The sequence below is a fragment of the Penicillium psychrosexuale genome (genome assembly GCF_028828465.1).
Source record: "Penicillium psychrosexuale strain IBT 29551 chromosome Unknown utg000002l, whole genome shotgun sequence".
NCBI classification, from domain to species: domain Eukaryota; kingdom Fungi; phylum Ascomycota; class Eurotiomycetes; order Eurotiales; family Aspergillaceae; genus Penicillium; species Penicillium psychrosexuale.
Window position 1 is genome coordinate 906,791 of NW_026643187.1, and position 19,293 is coordinate 926,083.

The 19,293-nt window shown below is 52.2% G+C and overlaps 1 protein-coding gene across 1 annotated transcript; it reads right to left on the bottom strand.

The window, feature by feature from the left end:
* Positions 1-308: 308 nt before the first annotated feature.
* On the bottom strand, positions 309-18,858 carry nrps1 (uncharacterized protein; the record flags this gene model as incomplete). The annotated part of the gene is made up of 7 exons (XM_057182422.1): positions 309-2,987; positions 3,037-5,358; positions 5,410-5,789; positions 5,841-17,448; positions 17,512-17,814; positions 17,891-18,307; positions 18,370-18,858. The coding sequence occupies 7 exons, from the start codon at positions 18,856-18,858 to the stop codon at positions 309-311; spliced, it is 18,198 nt and encodes a 6,065-aa protein (XP_057043872.1).
* Positions 18,859-19,293: the final 435 nt, after the last annotated feature.

Consider the following 19,293-nt stretch of genomic DNA (forward strand, 5'->3'; position numbering starts at 1 on the left):
CTGTATACTCATTACAGCTGTGGAATAGCGTATGGCTAGCTGACTAATTTTCTGCTCGGCAGAAAATTAGTTTTGTCGTAGTGGTCCGATCCGTCGCCCATATGTACCCAATCCAGAAGACAAAAAGCCAAAGCCATAAGAATATGGCGAAGACAACCAGAATATAAAACATGCAACATAAACACTGAGAGAAAGAAATAGCAAAGGAAAGGATTTTCGGTGTTTCCTTTTTTTTTTTTTTTTGTGATCAACACCTGTTTTTGCTTTTTTTTGTTTTTCTCCGCGGATTCCAGCTCGATCAGCTGATATCAAGCTCGAGTACTGACGGTGTTTCGTCCGGTCAGCTTCCGCGCTATGGTCATCGCCTTCGACCATGTCTTCTTCTTTTCGATGCGAGCGACAGGATCAGGCAATGCAGCACCGGTAGCAAGAAGCTCTGCTGGGATATCATCCTGGTGCTTGGCGTTGTGCAAAGCCAGTACGGCCATTTGGCCCAAGAAAGAGGGGTGCTCAATAAGGTCCTCTAGACGGACCTTGAGACCATCTTGCTCAAGAAGCCAGGTAAGCTGAGCCAGGTTGAAGACGTCACCGCCCAGATCAAAGAATGACGAATCCAGCTGGAAGGCGGATTGCTGGGTTAGCTTGTCATCAGCGTCTGGGTCGGAAGCCACGGTGGTGCGGCTGGGCAGGACCTGGTGCCACGAGCGAGACAGAATGTCCGAATGCACAAGCAGCTCTGCGATGGAGCGCGACTTGAGGTGTGCGCTGAGGAAGTGCTCGTCTGAGGCTCGGGACAGGTCGTCGATTGTCTGCGGTGGTAGAGAGCGCAGCATGCTCGCGGAGGGCAGCGAGGCTGTGGGGTTGGCGACGAGGGATTGCGCAATCTCACAGGCCATGTCGAGAACCTTGGATGCGAATGATGGCATCACAGGTCCCTTTTCGGAGTAGCCCAGGGTGACATCCAAGCCTCGTTCACCGGAGGGGCGTGACACCATGGTGAGATCAGCTAGGTTGTCATTGACGCCGACACCACCCATACGGTACTTGTTGTTGTCAAGCTCCATGGTTCCTTCGTAGTCGACGTTCTGGTGGAAGACTGAGGTAGTGAAGTAGGTCCAGTCAGGCCAGTCGGTACATTGCTTGATGATCTCGCGGAAGCCTAGAGACTCGAAAGGCATGTTGGAGACTTGCTGGTCCTGAAGGTAGCGGAAGATATCGACAGCGGTCCATTTCTCGTCGAGCTTCACGCGCACCGGGATGACATTGACACAAGGGCCAACAGTGCTCTCAATGCCGGGCACTGTAGCGTTGCGACCGCTGATAGTCAGACCAAAAACAACATCGGACTGAGCAGTCAGCTTAGCAAGAGTCAGGGCCCAGGCAGCTTGCATGACGGTTGCGATGGTGACATTTCCAAGAGCGATGGGCGAAATCTCAATCTTTCTGTGAATCTCGGTGAATGCCCCAACGTTCTGGAACATACTGGTGCCCTTTCTGCGGACGACCTGGGTCATTTGAGAGCCCTTGAGAAGATCGGACCAGTGGCGATAATGGTCTGGGGTGATTGTTCCTGGCAACAGTCGCAAGTAACCAGCAAAGGGAGTCACCGGAGGCAGCGGCGTGCCTTCATATCCGTGCTTAATGGCAGCCATGATCTTCGGCAAGCATACTCCATCGTATTGAGTGTGAGAGAGGCGGACCAAGATACGATGTTGGTCGCTGCCCTTCTTCTTGACAACGTAGAACTGCACGTACTGCTCGCCTTCGCGCGGTCCGTATTCGCGATCTCTCTGTTGGAGGGTCATGGTGAATTCATCAAGAGCGCGGTCGGTCTCGTAAACAAAGATGCTGGGACGGATCTTGCGCAGCACGACCTGGAAGAATTGGTCATGGAAGCACACGAAGACTGTGCGCAGGATATCAAAGGCCGCGACAACCTTCAAGCAACTCTCGCGGAGGCGTCTCAGGTCCAGGGGACCATTGCCTTCCAAATAGAAGTAGTTAAGCATCCATCGGGACTTGAAGAGAGTCGCCGTTAGAGACATCGCCTGGAAGTCGGTGACAGGAAGTACGTCCGCGATGCCACCCTTGAAAACACCAATCTTGGGACATATACCGCTCTGCACAGCGGCATCGTCGATGCAGGACGGCCTGAGAATCTCTAGGCTCTCGGTAGAGGGGCTGAGCCCCAGTGTCGTTGGCGTGATATTGAGTAAATCACTATCAGCCTCCCTGGGGCCGCCAGACTTGAGATCGGCATTCAGCATTTGCTGAGTAACATTCGCAGCTCGCACTGTTGCTAGCATGTCCTCGAAGACAGGATTGTTGAAGACATCTGCAACAGTAAGGACCAGGCCCTCTTCACGAGCGGCACTGACCATCTTCATGGCGGTGATGCTGTCACCCCCCAACTTGAAGAAGCTGTCCTGGTGTCTCACCACGTTGGGCGAAAGACCAAGAGCTGTGCTCCAAAGATTCCACAATTTCCTTTCCACCTCGGCCAAAATCCCATCCTCACTGGAACGGGAAGCCACCGAACAAATACCCGAATCATCTGCTCCTTGTATACCTAACTGGTACGGCGAGTCGGCTATAGGATCAGGGTGACCACCATAGCTTGACAACTCTTCCGAGTGAATGGGAGGCACCGTCAGTTTTCCTTCTCTCAACATCCGACTAATAATCTCATGAACACGATCATCAATAATTTTCTGAATAGCACTGCTGTCAATCGCATCTCCGGTTGACTTTGCCTTGTCAGCCAGAGTGGTCTGGGAGTGATCCCAATCCAGTGACTCGGGCTCAGCCTCGGAAGCGAATGTGGACTGCGACAGAGTCGCAGCGGGGGATTCAATGAAGCTAGTGAACACCCTGGCGACGGTGTCAGCCAGAGCCTGGGCCTCCTCGTCAGACACAATATCGTTCCAGTATCTCAATAGAATGCCCTCCTGGCCTCGGGCAATCTCAACATTCACGGTGACCGCATACTGTATTCAGTTAGTAGTTGAACAAAGCATTGATAGGGCTTATACTCACTTCGCTCGGATCATGTGCATGCTGAAGATCGAAGGTCAATCCCTTCTCCTTAGGACCCGCAACGGAGTGATTCTGGATTGACAAGGTAGTATTGAAGAGCGACTGTCCTTGCCAACCAAGCTCATGTTGGATGCTGGCCAGAGAGCAGCTTTGGTGGGGAATGCAACGGATATAATCATCCTGAACATTCTTGGATACATCCATAAGAGTTTGTTGGTCGGAGAACTGAACTCGACAGCAGAGCATATTAATAAAGATTCCAACCATGTCCTGGATGCCATTGACAGGGGCATCCCGACCGGCAGAAAGGTATCCGAAACACACGTCATCTGAGCCAGTGAACTGTCGCAGGACGAGCGCCCAGGCTGACAGAGTCAAGTTGGCAAGTGTGACAGAGCTGCGCTCGCAGAACTTGAGCAGCTCAGGGAATCGCTCGAAGTTCATCATGACACCCTTGAGTTCTCTCTTGGCTTCGAACACAGCCGACGGCGCGAGGTGGCATGGGTGAACTCCACCAAGGTATTGTTTCCAGTGACTAAGTGCATCACTCTGGCTCTGGGTTCTGATGAACTTGATGTAGTCGCTGAAGCGAGGTCCTGAACCCTCAGCAATCTTTCGCTCGTAGGCAAGAGTCATGTCACGGAGGAGTACATCCACCGATCCACCATCGATAATGGCATGGTTGATCTCCAGCTTGAGGATCACACGTCCGGTGTTTGTTTTGCAAACAGTCATTTGGTGAGAAAGCTTCGATTGGCGCATTGCGTTTCTGGCATGAAGAGAGATAGCAGCCAACTTCTCCTCTACCTGCGAGTCATGACATTCCACGCGGAGGATATTATCGGAAAGGTTCTTGAGCACCAGTTGATCGAAAGATCCACCAGTGTAGTTGCTGTCAACGAAAATTGTTCGCAGCACAGGATGACGGTCGACGAGGGTTTGCCAGGCGCGAGCGACTCCTTCGGCATCGACCTTGCCAGATTTGGCATCTTTGATCTCAAACACAGTATGGAACATGTAGGCGTTGGGATCGCGGAGCTGACTGAGCAAGAGGCCCTCCTGCATGGCAGAGCAGGGATATATGTCCTCGACCTGATCCTTGTTCCGAATGCCGGCCTTGCGGAAGGTGCTGGCTGTGAGCATCTGGAGGCCGTGATAGTTGATGGGGAGGAGGGGGTAGTCGCTGAGAGTAGGCTCGGGGGTAGCCGTTTTCAGTGTGAGGATATCCTTCTCGAGGGTCTGCTTGCACTGGACAATCCAGCGGCGGATTGAGCCCTCATGCTGCATTTTGTGGTTGTAGGTGAAAGCAACATTGAGGCGGTCTTTGATCACAATAGCAGATACTTCGAAGAGTGCAAACCGAGCAGTCTGAGGGCCCATATCACCTGCGATGGCAAAGTCTGAGCTGTCGAAGACAGTACCGTGGTGATGGAATAAGGAATCGGCTCGCTCAAGTTGCTGCATTTTACCCAGGTAGTTGAAAAGGATTTCCAATGGGACAGGGAAATCAGTACCCTGGCCCTGTAGAAGACTTTTCGCGAAGTAAGGACGGCCGTTGTCTGCGATCTTGCGCCTGGTGTCTTTGACACGCTTGATAATGTCATTGAGGGCACCTTCTAGTGTCAGCTTTTTGTTGGCAAGATCAGGTATGGTAAACTTACGAGCTTCTGAATGCACTTGCAAAGGCGCCATCGTGGTAAACCAGCCAACTGTTCGCGAAAGATCAATGTCGGCTTCCCAGGGTTCTCTCCCATGTCCTTCATTGTAGATAGTCGGCACCTTGCGATCGGTGAAAGTGCGACCGAAGGAATGAATGATGGCAGACAGCAAGATGTCAACAGTGTCCGTGCGGAAGACACCGTGGCAGCCGTCAAGGATAAATTGGGTGGTATCCTCACTCAACGTGAAGGATTCCATCTTGATATCTCCATAAACATTGGGTAAGTCTTGCATGCCCCAGTAAAGCAAGTTGGGCTTCTCGGGGGTGAAAGGCAGAGCAATAGACGCATCGTGCGTCTTGGCTCTCTCCGTCTGCATGGCACACCAGCTTTGGAAAGACAATGCCTTCTCGAGTGAAAGAGATCCAGAGACAACGAGCTCTTCGAGATCCTGGAGGACGATGCGCCATGAGACCATATCAATGCAGAGATGGTGAGCGACGAGGAATAACACCTGGCCACCGGCGCGAAGGTTAAACAGGTCGGCTGCCAGGATAGGCCCATTGAGAGGATCCAGGCAATTTTGACTGTCAGCAATCTTCGGAACCATCGCTCGGGTATCGCCCACAGAGTGAACGCGGAATCGGAAAGATTCATCGACCTCCTGTGAGGTTGAGTTAGAACATGTTGGACGATGATTTTGTATTGAGCTTACCGCTGCAGTTTTCTGTTGCCAGGTGCCGTCGCTAGATGTGCTGAAGCGTGCGCGGAACATGGCATGCTGGCCGATAACAGCCTTAATAGCGCGCTTGAGCACCTCGCCCTCACAACGGCGAGTGATGCGAACAGTGATGCTCTGGTTGAAACGAGCGGCTCCCTTGAAAGAGTCTGAGCACTGGAAGTAGAGTCTCTGGACGGGCGAAAGCGCAAATCCTTCACCAGACTTCTCTTCACGCCGAGAAACAGGTGCCTTAGAACTGGCGGTTTGGGCAAGTTCCTTCACAGATCTGCTCTGCAAAATGTCGTGGAGTGTGAGAACAAGTCCCTGCTTGCGAGCGCGGGAAATGACAGCCATTCCAGTAATGCTGTCACCGCCTGTGAGGACCGGTTAGTATGTTGACTGTTTCGAGAGGATGGGATACTTACCCAAGCTGACGAAAGAGCGATCGACATTGACCTTCTGTGTGGAGATATTCAGAACCTGCGCGAATATTTCGCGGACGATGTTGAGGGATTCATTCTTCTCTTCCTTTTCTTGCGGCTTCTCTTCGGTCTTGCCACGCTTGATACGATCGTAATCGGCCATAATACGCTCGTAGGAGGCATCATCAATGTCCTCAATCCAAGCGGTGATCTTCTTCCGGTCGAGCTTTCCAGAAACGAGCATGGGAAGCTTCTTGACGAGAGCCCACGTCTGGGGAACCATGTAAATGGGGAGCTGGTTCTCAAGATTCTTCTGCACTTCGACCAGCTCGTTGTAGGCATGACGCTCAAGCTCATCCTCATCAACAAGCTCGCAAGGCTTGTCGGAGATTAGCGAAGTATCGGCTGCAACACTGTTCAACGACATGACAGTGACCAGGCGCTGCTTGAGAGGGCCATTCTTGGCGAGAACGACGACAGCATGCCGAGTAAGAGCATCCTCAGAAAGGCGATGTTCAATCTCACCCAGCTCCATCCGTTGGCCGTGCAACTTGACTTGGTGATCCTTCCGGCTGATGTACTGAATAGAACCATCAGGGTTGTAGTAGCAAAGATCGCCAGTCTTGTAGATTCGGCGAGGACCCGGGACTGTGGGCGTGAAGTCCTTGATCCAGGCTGGGTCAGTGGTGAATGCTTCTGCGTTTTTCTCGGGATTTTTGAGGTACTCCCTAGCCAAAGGAGTGCCTTCGAGTGCAAGTTCACCGACTGCGCCCAGGGGAGTCAGCCGATCGTGGTTGTCGGGATCAACAATCCAGGTAAGAGTGCTGGGAATACCGTAACCGATACGCCCGGGATCACGATTGGTGGCCACGGCATTATCGACCACAGCAAAGACACACGTCTCGGTCGGTCCGTACCCGTTCATGAGGTGAACAGAGTTGGCCCACTTGGTGATAACTTCATTGGACATCTTCTCACCACCACAAACGAGGTGCTTAAGGGAAGGCACTGAGGATGGCTCGATTATACTGGCAATTGAGGGGGTGAGGAAAGTCCAAGTGACATTGAGTCGACGGATTGCGCCGGCAACATCGTTGAGACGGTCCTCCTCGCTGGGCACACAGATGGTACCTCCGAGCATAAGAATTGCAAGAGTCTCCATGACAGCAGCATCGAAAGTGAGAGAGGCGAATTGGAATACTCTGGAGGTCTCATCCATGCGAACCCACGGCGCGAATGCCATGATACTGCTGACCACGTTGCGGTGCTCGACAATGATTCCCTTGGCGCGACCGGTGCTGCCAGAGGTAAATAGAGCGTAAGCCATATTGGAGGGTTTGACTTCAGCGCGGCGACGGGCAGAAGACTTGAGGGCACCGTAGGCCTTGATGGTCTCCTTGCTGATGGGGATAACAGTCTTCATCACTCGGCTGTAGCGGTTTGTATAGTTGGGAGTGCACAGTATCATGTTGGCACCAACGTCTGCGAGGATTTCCTCATGTCGCGAGGTAGGATGGGAGGGATCCAAAGGCACGTACCCACCACCAGCAATGAGAATACTGATGAGCGTGACCATTGCCCAAGCCGACTTGTCCAGGCAGACTGGAACAAATACCTCTGGGCCAACTCCGCGAGAGACCAGGTAGTTGGCAAAGCCAGATGCGAGATCCCAGAATTCTCTGTAGGTGAGGTCGCCATCCCAGGCACACACAGCCTGGGCGTTTGGGGTCTCGTCGGCCTTCTCACGAATGAAATCTTGGACGGTCCGTTCCACTGTGAGCGGGACACGTTGGTTCCACGTACCGATTTCAACCTTGTCTTCAGGGCTGATGACCTCCAAGTCTCCGAGCTTGCTCGTGCCGTTCTTGGGCAAGGCAATCAATTGCTGGAGAACATGCGCAAATTGTTCAGTGATACGCTTGGTCTGCCATCCGTTAATGACAAGCTCATCGTGATGAACAGTGAATGAAATGTTTGTCTTGGTGATACCACATTCCACGACAAGAGGGTGAGTGAAGAAATCTTCGCTTGTTTCACGTTTCTCGTCGATCCACATCTTATTATCGAGCTCACCATCACCTGGTTGGATTACAAGCAGGTTCTTGAAATCGCAGCCCGTGGCAGTGTCCTTGCTGAGCTGGCGGACACGTTGAAGACCAGAGTGTAAGTGCGGAATCATCTCGGTAGTAGACTGGTGGATCTTCTGCAAGTATTGCATAGTCAACATGGCATTGTCAACCTGGACACGAGTGGGGACGGTGGTCAGGACAGGACCAGCAATGTCCGCAACACCGGGAAGATCGATATTTCTGCCCGACAAAGTCTCGCCGAAGCAGACATCACCAGACGCCGTGTGGGTAGCAACGACGATTGCCCATGCAGCGCGGAGGAGCACAGGGATCGTGAAGTCGACGCTATTGCGAGTGCGGGAAACCTTGATGCTGTGGTGCTGAGTGTTGCCAGCACGCATTGCATCAGGCACTGCACTCTTGTTATGAGGGAAAGGACTGCTCGAAAGCTCGCTCAAATAAGACTTCCAGAATTTGTCAGACTCTTCCATATCCTTTTTCACCAGGTATTCAATGAAAAGACTGTAAGGAGTGCCAGCGCGTTTGTTCTGCGAGGCAAAGTAGTTCTCCTCAACCTTGCGGAATACCAAAGGAATACTCCAGCCGTCATAAAGGGCATGATGAACAGACCACACAAAGTAACTATCAGAGGAGCCACGAGGGTGCACCATGGCGTAACCGGTCAGAGATGCTCCATTGTGCTTTGGTAGGTGAAGGATGTCGTTGGGGAGGTCGTCGAACGACTCTGCTTCGACCCAGGAGATAGGGCCGTCCTTAAGGACAACTTGAGCGAAGTTCATGGCTTCGGTATGGACAATGCGAGTGCGAAGGATTTCCAAGTCTGCCACGGTTTGTTGCCAGGCTTGTTTGAATTTAGCAACATCAATGCCAGCAGCAAGACGGAACGAGGGCTGCGCAACATAAGCACCGTGTTGCTTGATAGATAGCGTCAAAAGGCCCTCCTGTACGGCACTGCATGGATAAATATCGCTAATGAGGTCCTTGGACACTTCGCAGTTATCAGTCACTTCATCCATCAAGTTCTCGAGGTAGACTCCAGAGGGCAGCAATGAGAACGCCATGACGTTCTCTTTCTTAACCTCAGCGGCTCCATTAGACACGACGCAGGTCTTGGCCATGTCGATCAAGATTGGGGAGTTGAAGATGCTCGAGACGGTAAGTGCGATACCCTCTGCTTGAGCAGCACCGACCAGGTTCATGGCGGACAAGGAATCACCACCCAGACCGAAAAAGCTGTCATCGGCGGTGACAGACCCGGCTTCAAGCTCGAGGGTCTTTTCCACAAGGGCCACAAGCTTGATCTCTAGGCCGGTGGCCGAGGAAGCCTCCCTTCTGTCAGAGGTGTTGAAGGTAATGTAAGACTTCAAAGTATCCTTGGACAAGGTCTGCACCATGGCCCGCAGTCTTCGGCGGTCAATCTTCCCGGAGGAGGTGAAGGGCAAGTTGCGGATAGGGAAGAAGAGTCGGGGCATCATGCTCTGAGGCAGAAGCTCGGGCAGAGAGCCCTTCAACTTCTGAATGGCATCCATGTTAGACACAGAGATAGGCAGTAGCAGGGGATCGGCTCCAGAAACCGTGGGGGCAAATTGATCGCTGCTGCCGCCGTTGGAGTTCGGATCATGCACGGTGAAGAACGCGGCGAGCCCCTTTGCGATGGTGCGTTCCTCGGGAACAACAACATCAACAGCGACCTGAGAGTCCTCGGGTAGGCAGCGAAGACATTGCTGTTCGATCTCCTCGAGTTCGATGCGCTGGCCATTGAACTTGATCTGAGTGTCTTTGCGGGAGATGAAGGCTAGACTGCCATCGCTGTTGTAGCGAACAAGATCACCAGTCCGGTACATGCGATCATTTCGCTTGAACACACCCTGGAAGCCGGAGTGACGGTTCCAAACAGGATTCACGAAGAAAGAGGCCTTTGTCTTCTCCTCGTTCGCAAGGTATCCACGGGCAATGTTGCTTCCTTCGAGGATCAACTCGCCAACAGCACCAACGGGGAGAAGTCGGTTGGAATTGTTCGGATCCACGATCCAGACTCTGCAGTTTGAAGCCTTTCCAATAGATGTGGGATCATCGTTGACACGCTTGCCATTCCAATCAACCTTGATACCAGCTGTGGCAACGACAGTGGCTTCGGAGGGACCATAGGCATTGATGACGCACCGGTCTCCCCAGCGGTCGATATGGTTAGCGGGCATCTTCTCACCACCCGTGATGATGACCTTCAACGTGGGAACGTTCTTCGGCTCTAGGGTATTGACAATGGCGGGAGGTGCCGTGATGAAGGTGGCTTCCATACGACGGATGGCACCACCCAAGTTGTTCATGCGTTCCTCCTCACTGGGAATACAGACACAACCACCAGTCATGAGAACCATCATGATCTCCAGAACGCTGACGTCAAACGTGTAGTTAGAGAATTGCAAAGCTCGTGTTGTAGGGGTCATGTGCAGCGTATCGATCATCGCGATCGCGGTGGTGCTAAGGGCAGTATGCTCGACAACAGTCGCCTTCGGCTTTCCAGTTGTACCAGAGGTAAAGATAGCATATGCAGCACTGTTAGGGGTAGGGCGAGCACCAGGCAAAGCCAAAGGCGAGTCGGGAAGTTGGGAGATTGAAGTCTGGCAGACGGCAAACGATTTCGCGCAGAGCTTCGAAACTTTGGTGTGGACAGAAGATGAGCACAAGACAAGGTTAGTACCAATTTCGTCAATGAGCATCTTCAGTCGAGAATCGGGGTGGGATGGGTCAATCGAGACGAAAGCTCCACCCGCCTTGAGAACAGCCAGCTGGGCAACTACAGCCCAAGCGGACTTTTCGAAGCACAACACCACGAAGGCTTCGGGCTTAACCCCAAGACTGGAGAGATGGCGAGCCAAGCGACTGGAAACAATTTCAAGCTGCCCATAAGTGAAATTCTTGTCCCAAGAGCAAATGGCTTCCGCGCGAGGGTGAAGCAGTGCCTGTTGCTGAATGAGCTCGTCGGCGCACTTCTCCACCCTAGGAGGGGATGCGGCATTCCAATCGCGGATCTGGCGAACTGAGCGCTCAGTGAATACATTGATATCTCCGATCGTGCGGTCACGGAGGTTGTGAGCGATCAAATCATCCAAGACTTGGTCAAACATGTCCATGACATGGTTGACCTGGAAGGAGGAAAGGGTTTCTGAGGAGTAATTGAAGTGGATCTCGGCGTACGAATGCGAGACTTCAGCTTCAACCAGGATTTTGTAAGCAGTGGATGTGCTTGGCTCACGGGTACTTCCTTTGGGAAGATTGGAAGCTATGCGATAGGAAAGGGAGGTATTGAAGAGCGTTGTATCATCGAGTCCAAGCTGGTGTTTGACGGCGTCTAACACAGCGACGTTTAATGCACTGTTCTCGGAGTCTGTCTTTGCTTTTTGAAGAGTCTCTTGCAGCTTTTGCTCATTCTGCACGAGGAAGCGACAGGTGGCAACTCCCTCATCCGCCAGTTTCGTGTCCAAAGCTGAGGCAGAATACCCAAAGCACACATCGTCTGAGCCGGTGTACCAACGGAGCACAACGGCCCAGGCAAACTGGAAAAGAGTTTCCACAGGAATGCCAAACAATCTGCTAAAGGCATGGATGTTGGCTGTCTGTTTGTTGAGCGTGCGGGTGGAGCGGCCATTGTCGCTTGCCGCATGGGAAAGGGGCGGGAAAACGCAGGGCTCAACATCGGCGAGATACTCCTTCCAGAAAGCGATGTTGGCCCCGGAAAGACTTGCATGTCGTGAATCCCGATTACCAGCCTTGGATCCGTTCCAACGCTTGATGTCGAAAGCCTCGAGAGCATTGATCGAAAGCGCCTGAGTTTCGGTTTTGAGGGCCTGGCGGTTTAGCTTTCCAGAAACAGTCAAGGGGAGGGAGGATATAGGGATGTAAAAACTCGGAACCTTACTACCAGGAAGACTGGTGCTCAGATTGGCGTGCAGGCTATATACGGCCTCTTTCAGCTCAGGTGTCGTGGACTGGAGGACGCGATCCCCAAAAGTGACTGTTGTGGTGTCCGAAGAAACCACAAAAGCGACGAGGGCATTGGTCTTCACGTTGTCACGTTGCAGCGGAACGCTCTCCACAACGCACTTCCTCTTGTTGCCTAGGAAGGAATCAATGCGCGCCTGAGGCTGAATTAGCTCGCTAGCCAAGGCGGATCCATTCTTATCGTTCTTTCGGCCGAGGAAAACAAGGGAGCCATCAGACTTGTACCGAACAAGATCTCCGGTCTTGAATAAGCGATGTTTATCGCCTTCTCGTTGTCCACAAAGCCAGGAAGCGTCGTTGAAGAAGTCACAGCTCTCTACAGACTGGTCGTCAAGGTATCCCCGAGCAACAACAGGCCCCTCAAGTACCAATTCTCCAACACTGCCGATCGGAACAAGGCAATTGTGGTTCGAGGAATCAACCACCCACGAAACACAAGAGGTGCTCTTTCCAATGAGGTTAGCCTCGTTGTCGTCCTGGGAACAGAACACGTGGAAGGAGGCAGCCGAGCTCTCGCATGTTCCATACAAAACCTGCAGTTGGAGATCGTCAGTCTGCCAGTGGTCGAGGACACTCTGAGAAACGACTTCGCCGCCCAGGGCAATCGATCGCAGTCCCGGAACATCCTTGGGGGAGAAAAAGCTTGCGGCTGTTGGGGTGATGCTAGCAACATTAACGTGGAGGGCATTGATAGAGGTGGCCAAGTTGGCGGGGTCAATATCAGCCGGGATGCAAAGGCAACCACCCCACATGAAAGTGCCAAATGCCTCGACAATAAATCCATCAGATGTGTGAGGTGCAAACTGCAGGGTCCTGGAGACATCGGCAATTGCCATGGTGGTAGCGAATGCCTCGGCTCGAGTCATGACAGTTGAATGGTCAAGGACGACACTCTTGGCCGAGCCAGCGGTTCCAGCAGTCATAGCGACGTACGCGATGTCGGATGATTGTGCCACGGGGTTGAGAACCTCGTCGGCGAGGTACTCGAGGAGAGACTCGCTTACAGGGATGACGTACGGCACAGCATCCTCGAGAACCTGGGCCTTCTCCGGGGAAGCCAGAGCGACTTGCACAGCGTTGTCGACAATCCAATTCTCAACAAGAGCCAAACTCTGGGGTGTATCAACTGGAATACAGCCACCACCGGCTTTCATGATTGCCAGTGTGGAGACTATGTTCCACACAGACTTCTCGAAGCAGATAGGGATCAGGGTGCCAGGACCAACACCGAATGTGGTAAGGTAGGTTGCCAAACGAGAGGAGAATTGATCCAACTTCGAGTAAGTCAAGTTGCCATCCCAAGCGGTGACAGCCAACGCATCGGGGAGCTTCTTCGCCATCTCTTGCACAACCTGATGAGCGCACTTCTCAAAAGGCTTGGGAGTCTTGCTGTTCCACGCCATGATCTGGGTGCGGTTGTCGTCGCTCAAGCTGTCTAGCTGGCGGATTTCACCGTCAATGTTCGACACGACGTTCTCAAGGCAACGAAGATAGGTATTGGCCACATTGGCAGCCTGTGAATCAGACAGGTTCGTGGTCCAGTAGTTGAGGTCAATTCGAGCAGTGGTATCCATGGCCTCGATGTTGATGAAAACCGGGAACTCGGCGGGATCATGGATTGAGCCAACCTCAACACACTCAATGTCACTGCTGACAGCATCCTTGGAACTAGGAAGCCGGCGGTAGGAGACGCCGGAATTAAACAAATTCGTGTCGGACAGCTTCAAAGCATGTTGGATATCAATGAGCGAAGTGTGTCGGTAAGGAAGACTTTCCATATAGTCGTTCTGTATTTGATGCAGTACATCACTGAGCTTCGCGTTATCAGGAACCTCCATGCGGCAAACTAGAAGGTTGATAACTGGTCCAATGACCCACTGGATGCCCTCAGCAGAGACATCACGCAGAGATGCCATGTAGCTGAAGGAGACATCGTCGGATCCACAGAAGGCGCGGAGAGTGAGGCCCCACGCGGCATTGAAGACATTTGCGAGAGTGATTCCGCGCGTCTCACAAACAGTTTGGAGCTCACTGAGCGCGCCGAAGTTGACTGGAATGGACCGAAGTGCCTTTGGCGATTGTTGGCCGTCAGTGAGGGCAGGGAAGTGGCACGGCTTGGCCTGGTCCAAGTACGAGCGCCAGTAGTTGATGCTAGCTTCCTTTGGTGCATCCTGGAGGTACTGAATATAGTCCTTGAACAAAGGCTGAGGGCTTTCCTCGAGTCTGCCAGCGTATGCGAGCTGCAGGTGACGGAGGATGATTGAGATAGAATTACCGTCCATCGCAGCATGGCTAATCTCAAGGCGAGCAAACAACCTTCCAGCGGGTGTCTGGCAAATAGTGAAGCGATACGCTGGTTCGGGCTCGCTGTAATCCTTGGGATCCTCCTTGTCAAAGGTGGCAATCACATCATCTTCCCCTGAAGACTGCAAAAAGATAGGAGTAACATCATAGCTCTTCAATACGACTTGGCAGAAGGGGTCCCGAGGAGTGAGGTTCTCAACGAAGATGGTGCGGAACATCGCATGATGAGAAACGACCTGCTGCCATGCATTGATCAAGCGATCGAGATTTGGCTCGCTAGATCCGGTGGCCCGAATTTCAAAGGTGTCGTGGACAGCGTAGTAGGAGCTATCTCGCTTGCGACCAAGGAGGATACCCTGCTGCATGCGAGAACAAGGGTAGATATCTTCAACAAGATCCGGGGACTCGATACCCAGAGCAGGCAACTTCTCATTGAGCAATTTGTCCAGAGTAGGATAGCTCAACGACAACATGGGGAACGAGCTGAGAGTCAATCGTGGCTCGAGGGTGGGAAGCTGCTCGGAGAGACTTATAAGCAGCTTCTGGCATTCGGAAACCCATCGGTGAATACGGTCCTGGTGTTGCATAAACCTGTTGAAGGAGAAGTTGAATCGAACTTTGCCGGCCACGACCATTGCAGAGATCTCAAACAGACCAAAGCGGGGAGTATCAGCACCAAAGTCTGCGGCACCGCCTCCTTGGCCAGCCTCTCCGGCCATCTGATCAACAAGCTGGAAGAGACCATCCGTCCTCTGTAGATCTCGGTGTTGTCCGACGTAGTTAAACGACATCTCGAAGGGGTGGGGGTGCTCCGACTCTCGATTGCCCTCGGCTGGCAGAACACGGCTGGCGAAATCTGCGCGACCATTATCCGAGACACGACGGCGGAGATCTTTCACCTGCATGAGGGTATCAATGGGGTTGTCGGAATTGTAGGCAGAGACGAAGATTGGGTGCAGAATGGTGAACCATCCGACAGTATGCGAGATATCAATGGATGGATCCCAGACTTCTCGTCCGTGACCCTCATTGTAGATAGTTGGAAGAGAACGATCGGGGAAGGCTCGGCCAAATGAGTGAAGCATTGCTGCCAGGAAGAGATCAATCGGCTCGGTGCCGAGAGCTTTGTTACATTCCAGCAGAATTGCATTGGTGTGGGCAGGGTCGATCTCGAAGGAGGCACAATCCACATTACCATATGTAGTTTGAGTGTCCTTCAGTCCCCAGTAGCCAAAGTCGGTTGGAGCGAGAGTGTCGGTTGCAACTTTGTGCTCATCCCGGAGGATCTTGCAGTGCTCATTCTGCAAACGGCACCAGGTTTGGAAAGGTAAGGAGCTATCGCTGGTTTCCGTCTTCTCGGGGTTTAGGATGATGTCTTCCAAATCTTCCAGAATAATTCTCCACGAGACAATGTCGACAACCAAGTGGTGAGCTGTCATTGATAGAACATTAGGCTGCCCCTTCACCAAGAAATAATCGACTGCAAGCAACGGTCCAGAGAAGCAGTTGATAGAAGACTGGCTGTCAGCTACATGAGTCTTGACCTCGTCCATGCTGCCAAGATTGTGCATCCGCCATCTGTAAGATCCCTTGATATCGCGAGTGATGTGTTGATTCGATGCCGTTGCGAATCCTGTGTCAGTAAATCGCGCACGGAGCATCGAGTGGCGAGACACCAGAGTTTCGATAGCCTTTCGGAGGGTTGGTTCATCGACGGGTTTGTTCAAACGAGTGAGGATTCCTTGGTTGAAGTGGCCTTGACCCTCCTTGCGTACACCAAAGTGAAGGATCTGGATAGGCGACAGGCTGAATGGTTCATCGACAGCCTCCTCGTAAGTCGTCAGGTGATCGATTGTCTTCGCGCGAGTTGCGAGGTCCCGGATTGATTTGCTCCGAAGAAGCTCTTGTACGGAGAGAGAAAATCCTCGCTTCTTGCAGAGACCGATACATGTCATAGCTGCGATCGAATCACCGCCGAGGGCGAGGAAACTCTGATTCAAGTCAAGTTGGTTCTGAGGAATGTTGAGGACACGGCTATATACAGCAGCTAAAGCATCCTCTATGTCGTTGGCGGGCTGTGAAGCCTCTGTGCCGACGATTGCAACAGAGGCATTGTTCTGAAGATCGGGGTCATTCTCCATACCTGCGACCCAAGTGGAAATGCCCTTGCGGTCGAGTTTCCCTGATGGCAGAAGTGGAAGAGCTTCAACACACAACCAAACCGCAGGGACCATATAAGTGGGGAGGCGACCCGATAGGCGCTCTCGAATTCCCGGGACAAGCTCAGCCTTTTTCGAGGCGGAGACAAGTCGTAGAGGCTCCAAGTCCGAATCAGACTGTTCCGCAAGCAATCCGGTGGAAGAGACAACTGCGGCCAACCGTCCCTTGGAGAAACCAGTCTTGGGGAAAAAGACAGAGCAATGAGTGACGTTCAAATCTTTGCTGAGCTGATTCTCAATCTCGCCGAGCTCGATGCGTTGTCCGTGAACCTTGACCTGCGTATCTTTGCGACCGATGTAATTAAGGGCACCAGATTCAGAGTTGTACCTGACAAGATCGCCTGTCTTGTAGAATCTACGGTTAGAGCCACTTTCAGGGTCCAATGTAGTCCAAGCAGGGTCGTAGATGAACGATTCGTTTGTCTTTTGTGGATTATTCACGTAGCACCTGGCCAGGGGTGGGCCCTCCAGAAGTAGTTCTCCAGGGCAGCCCACGGGAACCAGTTCATCGTGGTTATCAGGGTTCACAAGCCAAGTCCGCACACCAATTGGCAGGCCGATATCTTTACAATCGGTGTCAGGTGTAACATTGGAATTGAGCACGGATGCCACACTGGCCTCGGTAGGTCCATAACCATTGACCAGTTTGATTTTGGACCAAGTAGCCAGCTGGGACTGCGACATTGCCTCTCCGGCCAGAACCAAACTCTCCAGTCCTGGAACACTCTCAATTTCAATAAAGCCGATGAATGACGGGGTGAAGCAAGCTTGGGTGACTCGCATCTCGTTGATGGTGGTCACAATATCGTTGAGGCGAGCTTCCTCGCTCGGAATGCACACACATGCGCCATGAATGAGCGGCGTCAACGCTTCCGCCAAACTGGCATCGAATGTGTGAGCGGCGAATTGGAGGCATCGCGACTCGCGATAAATGAGCAAACCGGGTCCATGCACCATTGCGCCGGACAAAAACGCGCGGTGCTCCAACAGGGTTCCCTGCGAGACATAAGTCAGCTACTCCTGCAGGCAACTATATTTAAATATTCACAAAGGACTAACCTTGGGTTCTCCTGTTGATCCAGAGGTAAACAGAACATAAGCCGCATTTTGACCTGTGACACCGGATGCCAGATTGACATTCTCGGCGGGGTCAGACAGGGGATCTAGAGTATCAGCAGAAAGGGGTATTAAAGTCTTCGCAATAGGACGAAGTTTTTCGGCAAGATGCTGAGAGCACAGCACAACCGGTGCCTGAACCGATTGGATGAGAGCTTGCAGTCGGGAAGTTGGGTGAGTCGGGTCCAATGGCACGAACGCGCCGCCGGCTTTCATCACGCCAAGCATTGCCACGATGTTCCATTTCTGCCATGTCCCGTCAGTATGCCCACAACGAAATGAATTCTGGAACATTGATCCATTCATGAAACATTCCACTTACCGATTTATCGAAACACAAAGCCACGCGGATTTCCGGCCCGACTCCCTGCATGCGAAGATGGCATGCAAGCTTCGATGCTTGGTGGTCCAACTCGGCGAACGTCAAACTGCCATCCCACGCACACACAGCCTCACGATCAGGGCCGCTCAACATTTGATCGTGGATAGCCTCGTGGATGCAGCGATCGTGAAGCTGCGGCATGGTGGAGTTCCAATTGCAAATGCGTTGCCAGTCGTTTTCCGAGAACAAATTAAGCTGGCTAATAGCGGTGTTCTCGGAGGAAAGGACTTTGGCAAGCAACTGCTCAAAAATGTTTCCAATACTCTTCATCTGCTCCCCGGACATGTCGCCTTTGTGCCATTCAAGGAAGATGCTGATGTCTCCACGCAGCACCTTAACATGAAGACGGACTTGACACTGCGCATTGTTAGCGAATTGCGTTTCTGTCTAAAGAAAATCATGTTACTGGATTAACTAACCTCGTCCGGAAGAGCTGTTGCCAAAATAGGTTTTGAAGAAGAAGCAGGGTGGTCATATGTGCGCAGCATCAAGATGGTGTTGAAGGGGAGATATCCCTCGGAAGTGACGTCCGAGCTGCCATCGAGCTGGCGATTCGCACTGTCTGCGCGCACCTTATCTACAATTGCCGTAACAGAGTCGTTGTCGTTGATGGATATGCGAATTGTCGAAATATTGAGACCGGTAGAACGCTGTACAGATGATTTGAGAGAGCGCGAGTCGCCCTCGAGATGTTGGTAACCAAAGCATATATCCTCGGAACGGATATAGTAATGCAACAAGAGAGCCCAGGTGGCTCGTAGCATTGGGTCCAGACGGCCTTCGTTCGATGCGGTTAATAACTGCGCATGCTGAGCAGCCGTTGGTCTCGTCTTCATCGAGACTGGGCGTTTAGGCCCGTCAATCGTCGACGCGAACCGCGGAAGATAACACTTGGTGGATTGAGCCATGCTGTCTAATGACTGGGTATTACCAGGCTGCCTTCTATTTCGTTTTGTGTTTTCCGGTCGATAAAGAGAGTGTGGGCCTAAGGTACGAAGAATGAATGACACTATTAGTTCGACAGTGGTTAAAGAGCGCCGCGAACTCGGACGGTCTCGCCTTATTTTAAAGAACCAACAAGTTTTTTTTTTTCTAAAAAAAAAGTATTAATTTCCTACCACATCGAAAATAGCTACGTTCACCGGCCGAAGACGGCATGGGCCACACTCTCAAGAATCCAGTAATAGGCGCTATATTCCTTGCATGGGGTCGAGATGAAAGGGAGAAGGATGGAGAGAGACAATACGTGGAGCAGGCGTACTTTGGCCCCCCTGTGGAACCGATTCAGACTCTTTTCTGCTATTCTTTTTTCTTGTTTTCTTTTATTTCCAAGCGAATTGCCA